The sequence below is a fragment of the Oratosquilla oratoria genome, chromosome 11, assembly GCF_046742065.1.
Source record: "Oratosquilla oratoria isolate Oo_2021 chromosome 11, ASM4674206v1, whole genome shotgun sequence".
NCBI classification, from domain to species: Eukaryota; Metazoa; Arthropoda; class Malacostraca; order Stomatopoda; family Squillidae; genus Oratosquilla; species Oratosquilla oratoria.
In genome coordinates, this window is record NC_134787.1 from 61496811 (window position 1) to 61509310 (window position 12500).

Consider the following 12500-nt stretch of genomic DNA (forward strand, 5'->3'; position numbering starts at 1 on the left):
CTCTCTCTCTCCCTCCCTCTCTCTCTCTCTCTCTCTCTCCTCTTTATCTTCTCTCAAACTTACCTTTCATGGGTCGGGTTGGCATTGTATCAGCATTTCTGCTTCCTCTTTTATACAAATTTATGTTTACTCTTTCTGACTCTCCTACAGTGTCCTCTCTTATTCATAACCAATTTCCACCACGTCTTCTGATTCTCTTTTTCATCTATTTCTTTTCTATACACACATTCTTCCATTGGTTTTCTTTTCTCTGTTAGATTTTTTTGGGGTAACTTTTAATCCCATATTTTATTTATTTATTTTTTCTTGTATGACGTATATTTTCATTATTTTCTCATAGGTTGAGAGGTGCGCCATTTTTTTTCTTTTTTAGGTTTCTTTACTTCTCAAGATTTATGTTTCTTTGGTTTATATTTTTGCATATTCTTTTTTTTCCAAGTCATTCATGTTTTATTTCAACGATCTCCTCCAATTTTCACCGTTTTCTTTGTACCTTCATTCCCTCCCATACTGCATCGTATCGCTTATATGTATTCCGTTTTATCGTTGTTCTTTCTTTATCGAATTTGAAATATGGTTTAACGTCACAAACTCCCCCTATCCGAAGGCTAAGACGGTGCCCTTCACAGAGGACTTTGTAGCGTGGAATTTAATGAACCATGCCCTTGGTTCAACTTCGCCGGTGGCAGGATTCGAACCGCCATTCGCTCGACCTTCGCCGCAAGTAACGACGCCCTAATCCACTAGGCCAGCGATCTTCCTATATATTATGATAATCTAGATCGTATAGAGTCTATCCAACCAACAAATCAACATTAGCCTATACTCACAACTACTCTTCGTCAGGTTCTTAGATTTCTGAGTCCTTATATATGACCAGTGGCTTCTATTTGGGACATTGTGAGTAGTCTGATCTTAACATGAATGGATGTGGGTCGTGGTCATGTCACTGTGCTCAGAAAGTATTTGAGAAGTCTTGTATCTATTGTAATTGGATGTCTTCCTCTCACAGAAAATAATTGTTCCATTGCAGTAGATTAGTAACAACATTTCAGACTCCCAATCGCCTACGCATGGAGTTGAATAGATGTCTACATGTTAACCCATTTAAACATATTGAACTTCAGGTTAGAATTAGACAAAATTACTCTTCGGATGAGTAACATATTTCAAGAGCATTGTAATCAAAGGGTCGACGCGAGAAGCAACTTACTAACAAAGTCCTAATACTTTGATTAGCTTTGCATATTTCATCAGTCTCTGATTAGTAACAAAACATTTTTTCTCCTTCTTGTCCTACAGGTCACCCGGCTCCGATCGTGACGTGGTGGATTGGCGACAAAGAGATCGACAACAGCTGGGATGAGGTAGCGCCTGGAGTTGTTCTCAACACGCTTGTCCTCAGTCCTCTCACGCGACAACATGCTCACGCCAGCCTCACGTGCAGAGCCCAGAACTCCCGTACTTTCGTCGAGAATACCACAGTGGTGATTGATTTGTATTGTAAGTGAATCATTATGACTATATGTATTTTTGTACTCAGTCACCTTCCCCTTTATCAATGTTTCTGTATGTCTGTCGGTCTGTCACTACTTTGTGTGTGTGTGTGTGTGTGTGTGTGTGTGTGTGTGTGTGTGTGTGTGTGTCTACCTGTCACTGTTTGTGTGCGTGTGTGAATGTGTGTGTGCGTTTGTGTGTGTGTGTGTGTGTGTGTGTGTGTGTGTGTGTGTGTGTGTGTGTGTGTGTGTGCGTATGTGTGTGTATGTGTGTGTGTGTTCATGTACCTGTCATTGTTTGCGTGTGTGTAGTGTCTGTGTGCGTATGTGTGTGCGCGCGCGCGCGTTTGTGTAGTTGCGTTTCTGTGTCTGCGTTGCATTTAAGGTGAAGACAGTTTACGATTAATAGCAGATTTGATCTCAAAATGAAATATAACCCTTTATCCTACGTATAGTTCTCAAAGCCACAACAGCTTGCATGAAACTAGATAGTACAAAGGTAAGAAAAATGTAGACGTTGTTCCCATGAGGGATAAGGATATAATAGAAGATAATGGATAAGATGACACATAATCCCCTTCGCGGAATAATGTTTATAATAATAGGCTTACTCACTTTTCTACATTGTTAACAAGTCAACTCGTATCATATTTAGAATCAAATTGTCTGTTATTCAAAAATCAATTTAGTTTCAGAATAGAATTAATCGTTAACACGATGCTTGTAATATTTTCATAATAAGAATAAAATTTGAGAAGCATTTGACAACTATATTACATCTTGTTTAATAAAGAGATGCATAATATAAAAATTCGGCAGTCTTACCCTATCGTTAAACAAGTAATATTATATCTAAAAAAATTAAAAGGAAAGAAAATAACAGAAAGAAGAAAAAAGAAAAAGACAGCCTTAAGAGTAATCTTGTTTTTAATCGAAAGTAATTTAAAATAATGCGAATCAGACAAGAAATAATGGTCTCAAACTGTCCGGAAGTAGAATTAAGTTGGAAGTGGGTAGAAACAACCTCACCACCCGTGTAGTAAATGAATGGAATAAACTTCCTGCACAGGCAGTGTAATGTAGTACAGTTCGGAGTTTTAAGACTCATTTAGATACACCTAAGCAATTGCTGTAATGGCTGCCATTTATTTTATTTCTTTTTATTCTATTTTTTATTATTTGTTTATTTTCTATTATTTATTATGAATTATTATCATTTACCTGTTGAACATTTATCTATCATTATCTATTCATTTTATTAATTTATTTATTCATTTATCTATTTTTCACATCCGACCTAGTTATGGACCAAAAGGTCTCATTTTTATATGCTTCTCCTTTGTAATCCTTTGTTGGAAGGAACATGAAACTACTTCTTGATCTAATATGGTGAATATTCTCAGATTCTCTGTACTTGAAATATTGATGAAGTTTTAATACTTTCTGGTAGTGTGCCAACGTTTCATGGAATATGGAGAATATATTTCATATTCAACACCGCGGTCTCCATTTTGCATGAACTATAAGGCATAGCGATAACATTTCATTGGGATACCATTGTCTAGTATGGCTTGAATTATAGATAAATGACATTATTGCATAGTGTTCGTACTGACGTCACTAAAGATAAGACCTCCATTGGTTTTGTGGTGGAGATAAGAATAATGCTATCGTGTTCCATTACTTGCTGCACATGAGAAAGCGAGCGAAATAGAGACCCACTTTCGTCGTTTTTTATTTCACGGAGAGTCTGGACAAAAGTATGTATCAACTTGGCTACCCTTTATGGGGTGTTTTTCATATGCATAATTGAGCCAGAAAACTGATCAGTTCTAATCCAAATCTGATCAATTGATGTTGAAATGTCTATAAAGCAACTATAAGGTTAGTGTTACAATTCATTTAGATTTTGATACATTATCAAAATTCCAATAAAAAGAACAAGAAAGTAAGTTCATATGACTCCCAATACTGAAAACATCGAATAATTGAAGACAAAAGAAAACGTATTTCGTGAAAGGTGTTTTATATTTGAAAATGCCCTTGAGCACTAACTGCAATTCTGACCTGTGCTGCAAGTGCATGAATTGCTTATTCATAGATCTCCCTCTGATGCTGCGGAAATCATCATTTGAAATGCAGAAACTTGAACCTCCATTCCGAAACAGTTGACCTGTTTCTACAAAACAGTTGGCCTGTTTCTACAAAAAGAAATCTGGATTAAAAATAAATTAACTTAGTCAAGTGATATTGTGAGAGAATTGTAAAAATTCTAATTTGACTGTACATTATAGCATCGCTGGCTGTATTGTCTGACAACGTATCTAGAATGTACTGTCGTGAGTGTGGTGAGTTACTAATAATTGAAACAATGACTATACAGAACCACGGTCGATCCCAAACGAATGCAGGCGACAGTCCTGATTATTCAAACATCCTGGATGAAGGTGACGGCGGTGGCTCTGGGTGCAGCTAAGTGTCTCCGGGTGTTACCCTCCCATATCTATAGTCATTCTTATACATTTCAGCAAATCCCTTTAATTTGATTCGATACCTTGAACACCAAAATTGATCCTTATACTGTTCTCAGGTCTTAATTCCTTTCATATCGGGGAGCATTTTTGTGATGATATTTTTTAACGTCACAAACTCCCCCCACCCTTATCGCAAGGCTAGGACGTCGCCCCTCACAGAGGATTTTGTAGCGTAAAATTTAATGAATCATGCCCTTGGTGCAACTTCGCCGGAGGCAGGATTCGAACATCCATCCCCTCGAACCTCGCCGCAAGTAACGACGCCCTAACCCGTTCAGCTAGCGAGCTTCTATTTTTGTCATTTATTTATTTTATGCATTTGTTAATTTGTTTATTTGTTTATCTATTTATCGATTTATGTTAATTTTTATTTATTTACTTATTCATTTATTGATGTTATGTTAGGGCCAGACAATTTTGTTTACCCGTATGGCGAAATTTTGGTGATTTGTGAGTCATATCCTCAACTGAATGATCAATCCTACACTTTATTAATTTTTTCTTTCATTCAACTTTCCAGTATTCTGTACATGCGCAAACCAGACAGTTGTGTCCAAAACTTATAAAGACAGACACCTTGCTTACTCACTTTTACAGAACACATTAATTGTTTTCATGCCATTCTCATAAATTTGGTAAAATTTCATCATAAAGCAGATGATTATCCTCTTTGTAATGTATTGTAATGTATTGATAAGTACAAATTTAAGATATTCTAATTCATTTTCCATGTTTGCCCTCAGAAACTCGCACTTGACCTGGGGTTTCCAAATGTGGGTCATAACCCACATAAATAAAAGTTAATAAACATTAATAAAAAAAAAAAAGGTTATTGCTTTCTGCTGTGATTAATCTTTCAGGTTTAGGATAATGTATTTGCCTTATTGAAAATAGATACGTTTTCAGAAGTCTTACAAAGGCGGAGGTCATGGTAAGGTGTCACGAACAGGAAAAGTTTAGGAAACGCTACACTAGACCATCGCATTTCATGCTAGGATGTATTACCACGGCCAAATTCATGTTGCCTCACCCCTTATATGCATCACAAAGAAACCTCCCCCAGTGGACCTCATGGAAACCACTCCATTGTTCCACACCGCATACGTAAAAATGCTTCCCTACCTGTCCTGTTTTTAAATCTTTCCCCCTCCGGCCAACTTCCACTACGCCCCATACGTTCCATCGCTCCATATATAGAGAACGCCACGAAAACACGCCGACTCTTTCGTCTTGGACCCCCCCTCCCTTTTTTTTTTTCTTCTTCTTTTTCTTCTTCTTCTTGTTCTTCTTCTACTTTAGGGGGCTAGAAGTTGACGGGAGACCCAATATTTATTACCCAGTCGTTATAGGGAAAGGGTAAGAGGCCTTAAGGTGTATTGTTGACGCACTCCCTGAAATAAAAGAGTTCAGACACTTTATGGGGACCAATATAATAGCATCGGGCTAAGAGGTAACTCTTGTTGGACGTATTCGATCGCGTAGATCAAGTCGAATACACCTTCGCTTCTCGGGTTCTTCGGTAATCGCTGAGCAGTGAATGAGGTAATTGGTATGCCGAGGCCTGTTTGTTCAGGTTCGTATGCTTGCGAGTATGACTATTTTGTATGTTAGCTTGCAAACATGTAGGGATACTTTCCACCCAGATATCATGAGTGTAACTTAGAAAGGCTGTGTGTATGGGTGTGTATAATTGTGTGTGTGTGTGTGTGTGTGTGTGTGTGTGTGTGTGTGTGTGTGTGTGTGTGTGTGTGTGTGTGTGTGTGTGTGTGTGTGTGTGATTCACCATGGTCTTGGATCACGTGTTGGACTCGTGATCGACAGCTATTTCCCTCCCGGAAGAGAGCTCTGAGCTCATGTACGACCGATCTATGGGTAATGCTGTGACCTTACACACACACACACACACACACACACACACACACACACACACACACACACACACACACACACACACACACACACACACACACACACACACACACACACACACACACACACACACACGCACACACACACCGAACTCCCCGCCCACGAGAGTTGGAGTACCGACTCGCAGCGCAGCGATACTGAAAATATTTCAGTCCTGGGGATTCGAACCCGGACCGCCGTAGTGGTGGCCGGGAACTCTGCCAACTGCGCTATCGAGTATTGTGTGTGTATGTGTGTGTGTGTGTTTGTGTGTGTGTGTGTGTGTGTGTGTGTGTGTGTGTGTGTGTGTGTGTGTATGTGTGTTTGTGTGTGTGTGTGTGTGTTTATGTATGCATCAGTATGTCCCTGTCCAAATGTCTCATGTATTTGCATATTAGTCTGTCTTTGTCTATTCCTATGCTCTCTTTGAGTTTCGGCTCATCAAAGTGCTAACATCGAAACACCTCCAGTTCCCTATCACGCTGATGGAATTGTACCCTTGAAACTATCAACCATCACAGACAGGAACGTTGCTATATATAAAGTATACTCCAGAGTTTACCGAGATATATCACACAGCTTGACAGAAAGAATACTTATTGGCCTCCAGTCATCTTTAACGAAATCTCTGTATAAGATACATGTGATTGTCGTTTCATATCTCAAGGGAGATTACATTAAGGGGTAGAAGGTAGCTGGAGCCTTGGCTGAACCATTAAGCTGAGAGATTCATTAACTTAGGGGAGATGATTATGTGGCGTCTGAGAGAAAACAAACGATTAATCTTGTAGGAATTTTGAGTACAAGTGGTGTTAATGACTTTGAGGGGAAAGTAAGATGTACACTTCCTTTCAAGACTTTTTACCATAAAGAAATGCCCGAATCTTGATAATGACAAATCTGAACTGTGTTAATGTATCTCCCTTTTATAAGTACTTAACATGTTTTATATACAGTAGTTCTCTTTTATAGTTATTTTCTTGTGAACAAAACTGTATTAATGCATCATTAAGGAAAGATTTCTTTGTGTAGGCCTGATATATAAAGGCTCAGTCACATCAAACTTGCAACCCGTTTCCGACGCCGTCGACCAAAAAATCAAGCGATCGGTCGGCGACACAAAACCTATGCAAGGAACTGAAATTGAAAAAATTGATTTGGTTGATAAGATGAAAATCTATGTACTGGGGACTATTCAGTGTGTGTTGTAATATATCTATATATCTATCGATCTGTGTATTTATCTATCTTATTACCGACTACCAGCGACCTCCAAAGACTACCTGCAACCGGTCGGAGACTACTTGGTCGCCCATGGTCGGAAACCGGTCGTAAGCTTGGTGTGACTAGGGTGTAATATAATCGTTCAGGTTGGGGGAGTGGAATTAGAAAGGTGGGAGTATGATGACATTATGTTGCAAAAGCTGAGAGGCCAATAGCCGAAAAGAGAAATCAAAGAAACTCGAAATATAGGGACTGGAAAAAAAAAACACTGACCCAAAATATAATATTAGAAACGAGGAGAAATGATGGAACGCTTTTTTTAAGTACTGCATAAATGATGTAGTTAAAAGGAAGTGAAAATAGAGGGCAAGGGTTGAATATAGGAAAGGTTATAAGGTTATAAGCGATGTTGGAACGGAGGGAGAGAAATGGAATCATATGGAATTCAAATGAAATCGAAAAAGAATGAAATGCAGTGAAAGACCAAAGCGAATTTTAAGATAGTATATTTGATTAGTGGAAAAGAGAACAGTAGAGAGAAATTGCGGGTTGAAGGAGGAATAATAGAGGGAGTTGATCGTTGAATAAGGCAGCGGCTCTCTCTCTCTCTCTCTCTCTCTCTCTCTCTCTCTCTCTCTCTCTCTCTCTCTCCTCTCTCTCTCTCCCCCCCCCTTCTCTCTCTCTCTCTCTCTCTCTCTCTCTCTCTCTCTCTCTCTCTCTCTCTCTCTCTCTCTCTCTCTCTCTCTCTCTCTCTCTCTCTCTCTCTCCTTTCTCTTCTCTCTCCTCTCTCTTCTCTCTCCTCTTCTCTCTCTCTCCTCTTCTCTCTCTCTCTCTCTCTCTCTCTCTCTCTCTCTCTCTCTCTCTCTCTCTCTATCTCTATCTATCTATCTCTCTCTCTCCTTTCTCTTCTCTCTCCTCTCTCTTCTCTCTCCTCTTCTCTCTCTCTCCTCTTCTCTCTCTCTCTCTCTCTCTCTCTCTCTCTCTCTCTCTCTCTCTCTCTCTCTCTCTCTCTCTCTCTCTCTCTCTCTCTTTCTTTAACCTCTTCGTCATGATTTCAAGTCTTATGAACCCACTAGCAAAATTACCTACAGAACAGGTTTTGGCATAATGTTAAGTCAGTTTTTCACTCTACTAGAAACATGTCTCCTTTGGACAGTTACCAGGATGATTTAGAATACAAAATAAAGAAAACATAAGTTTAGAGTACGAATCAATTGTTTACAGAAACAGATTTTTTATTTACTAAAAGCGTGTCTCCTATTCCGTCAGTTCCTGAGATAAATTAGAATACAAGAGAAAGAAAACGTAATTATGAAATTTTGTATCAGTTTCTTACCGAAATAGAGCTGCTAGCCTGTCATCTGAACTGATTATCACTCTGGGTTATTTTATCTCCAATCTCCTATTATCGGTGGCACCAATTACCCCAAGAACTTTTCCCGCCGTGAAACCAACTATGGCAAACTATTATGTTTCCCCAACAAAAATACATAATATCATTTGATATGCAGGGGGACAATAATTTTCTTCCAGCCTATCAGATTCCACCCAAAAGCTGCGGGCTGCAAATTTGCTCCAAATGTCGGAGGAAAAATAGCCCAGTGTGATAACGTCTTGAGAGTCGGGTGTAGATTCAGCTCGAAAACCGAGTTCGAGAAAGACTTGCCATTACGTGACTTAGAGGAGACCCCAGAAGCAAACCGTTTTCTGAGGGCGCGTCGACGGGTTACATGAATTAATTAAAGATCCAAAATATCAGGGAGGCAGGAAAATATTAGTGTAAGAAAAAGGGTGTAGATTCAGTTCGAAAACCGAGTTCGAGAAAGACTTGCCATTACGTGACTTAGAGGGGACCCCAGAAGCAAACCGTTTTCTGAGGGCGCGTCGACCGGGTTACATGAATTAATTAAAGATCCGAAATATCAGGGAGGCAGGAAAATATTAGTGCAAGAAAAAGGAAGACTTGTAACATGAATTAATTAAAGATCCGAAATATCAGGGAGACAGGAAAATATTAGTGTAAGGAAAAAGGAAGACTTGTTAAGGCTAAGTGTAAATGTAGGGAACGAAAGTTAAGGAAGAAAAGGATCGACACAAAAACACCGGCATAATGTGTAAGCAGTAAATTTGTTAATAAGAAACCCTATGGAGAGGATGGGCGTGAAAGAGCAGCAATTATCTTAAGTAAATATAAACAATAAAAGTTGAAAAGAAAGGAACCAAGGAAAATATCAATGATTGAAGAATAAGCCAACATCGGCGATAAGAAATGAAAAAGGATGAAACAATGATAACGATAAAAACAACAACGATGTGGGGAAGAATGATTATGGAAAGACGGGTGAGTCACGAGTTGATTAATATCTAATCATGACAGTTTCTTCATATCTGGTCGAACAAACACTGTAGTCATTAGCACCATAGAGAGGAACAGGAGCGACCGTGGAAAAAGCGCAAACGTGTTAAGAATATCGGCGATAAGAAAGGAAAAAAGATGAAACAATGATAACGATAAAAACAACAACGATGTTATGGAAAGATGGGCGAGTCACGAGTTGATTAATATCTAATCCAGATATAGTTTCTTCATATCTGGTCGAACAAAGACTGTAGTCATTAGCACCATAGAGAGGAACAGGAGCGACCGTGGAAAAAGCGCAAATGTGTTAAGAACCGAGGGTCTGGGGCGAGAGGCGGAGTTCTAGCGAGAGAAAAGTTCGTGAGTTGATTAAAATGACAAAAAAATTAGGGGAGGTATAAACGAGAGGAGAAGTCTGCAGAGGAACAACGACGAGAAAGGAAGAAAGAGAATTGTCAGAGGAAAGAGACGGAAAGTTTTACACGACGATGATGGGGCACAGAGTGAGAAAAAGAAAGGAAAGTGGAGGGATTGAATTGTGAAGACGACGAATTAAAAGAGAAAGAACTACAAGGAAATAAAGTTACATGAAGAGCTTAAGCCATAGGCAGTATAATGTTATAAGGGGAAAAGGAAGGAAGGAAGGACTGGATAAAAAGAATGGGAAGAGATAACGAAGTAAATGAAAAGAAGGAATTACAGAAGGATTATATTGAGTTTGATGAGAAAATAAGAAAGAATATGGCGTTACTTAACCAACGCAATATTGTGGAAGATCTTTTGCGTTCAAATATAATTCTTTCCAAAATAATTTTGCAAATTGTAAAGTCTGAAAATTATTCTCAAATGACTGATTTTCCTTGAATAGAGTCTTTTTCATTTATTCAATTACTTATATTTTAATAAGATTCATGTTACTACCTAAATCAAGAAATCCTTTGCTTACATAAAGAGGTCTATGGCATTAGAAAATGTAGCTGATGGTTTAAACGAGTCAGCTACGTCTTTCTAAAGTCCATCATTCTTCTATATGTCAACAAGTTCCAATGAGTTGTTTTATTGCTGTATTTTGTACTTTGGCAGCTACTCTACATAGTATCATTGTTATTCTTGCATTAGAATAATAATAATGATAATTAGTAGTAGTAGCAGTAGTAGTAGTAGTAGTAGTAGTATTGTATTGCTAGTAGTATTGTTAGTATTAGTATTTATCTATTATTAGTATTTATTATTAGTATTATTAGTATTTGTTTATTAGTAGTATTTTCATTAGTATTATTGTTATTAGTAGTAATAATAGTATTATCAGTATTATTAGTGTGTGTGTGTATGTGGATGTGTGTGTGTGTGTGTGTGTGTGTGTGTGTGTGTGTGTGTGTGTGTGTGTGTGTGTGTGTGTGTGTGTGTGTGTGTGTGTGTGTGTGTTTATAACCTTTATCCTAACGGATAGTTCAGCCTTCTGTCTCTGACGTCACTGGCCTTCTTATTTTCCCCATAACCATATTTTTATTCCATAATGCTCAAACGCTCAGTTCAAATTTACAAAACTTAAAAAAATATTTTATTTTCACTGTTCTATGCATTATATATTGGTTGTTGATAACAGATATATGTATTTTTTTTGTAAAGAACAGTGCATTATCTAGTGTTCAATGAATATGAAAGCATTTTATATGAACTCTAAATGTACTATCACACGGACGATGCAGAAAAGAACATGATGACAGATAAAACATAATGGCATTATATATATGTAATCCTTGTTACTGAAAATCATATTTATTTTTTCTTATTTTTCAACTTGTATGTTTGTCATTTATACGTATATTGAATTACTCATTGAGTGGTTGATTAATTGATTGATTTATTAATTCATTGATTGGTTGATTACATTGTTTTCCAATTGTGTATACTTGTCTATTAATTCATTCATTCACTTATTCATTTATGTATTCATTCATTCATTCTTGCCTTCATTCGTTCTTTCCTTCTATCCTTCATTCATTCATTCATTCTTGCCTTCATTCGTTCTTTCCTTCTATCCTTCCTTCATTCATTCTTGCCTTCATGCGTTCTTTCCTTCTATCCTTCATTCATTCATTCTTGCCTTCATTCGTTCTTTCCTTCTATCCTTCATTCATTCATTCTTGCCTTCATTCGTTCTTTCCTTCTATCGTTCATTCATTCTTTTGTTCGTTTTTTATACGTTTGTTCGTGCGTTTATTCATTTATTTATTCGTTAATTCATTCATTCATCCATTCATTCTTGCCTTCATTCGTTCATTCCTTCTTTCCTTCCATCCTTCCTTCATTCTTTCGTTCGTTCTTTTATACGTTCGTTCGTTCATTCTTTTATACATTCGTTCGTTCTTTTATACGTTCATTCATTCATTCATTCATTCATTTATTCATTCATTCATTCATATTCTTTCTTTTTCCATTTATTCATTCATTCATTAATTCTTGTCTTCATTAATTCTTCCGTTCCTTCCATCCTTCATTTTTTTCGCTCGTTCTTTTATACGTTCGTTCGTTTTATACGTTCATTCATTCATTCATTCATTCATTCATTCATATTCTTTCCTTTTTCATTTACTCATTCATTAATTCTTGTCTTCGTTCATTCATTCTTCCCTTCCTTCCATCCTTCCTTCATTTTTTCGCTCGTTCTTTTATACGTTCGTTCGTTTTATACGTTCATTCATTCATTCATTCATCCATTCATTCATTCTTGCTTTCATTCATTCATTCATTCATTCATTCATTCATTCATTCATTCCATCATTCATTCATTCTTCCCTTCGTTCTCTTATACGTTCGTTCGGGCGTTCATTCATTCATTCATTTATTCTTCCATTCATTCATTCTTTCCTTCCATCCATCCTTCGTTTTTTCCTTCGTTCATTTATACGTTCATTCGTGAGTGCATTCATCCATTCTTTCATTCATTCATTCTTCCATTTATTCTTACATTCGTTC

The 12500-nt window shown here is 37.5% G+C and overlaps 1 protein-coding gene across 2 annotated transcripts in view; it reads left to right on the forward strand.

Moving 5' to 3' along the window:
* LOC143029856 (uncharacterized) overlaps positions 1 to 12500 on the forward strand; it is a 454511-nt gene that overhangs the window by 299883 nt on the left and 142128 nt on the right. For both annotated transcript variants that reach the window (XM_076192967.1, XM_076192968.1), the window contains exon 5: positions 1303 to 1503. In XM_076192967.1, coding sequence (XP_076049082.1) covers positions 1303 to 1503 — 201 coding nt within the window. The remainder of the gene's footprint in view (positions 1 to 1302; positions 1504 to 12500) is intronic.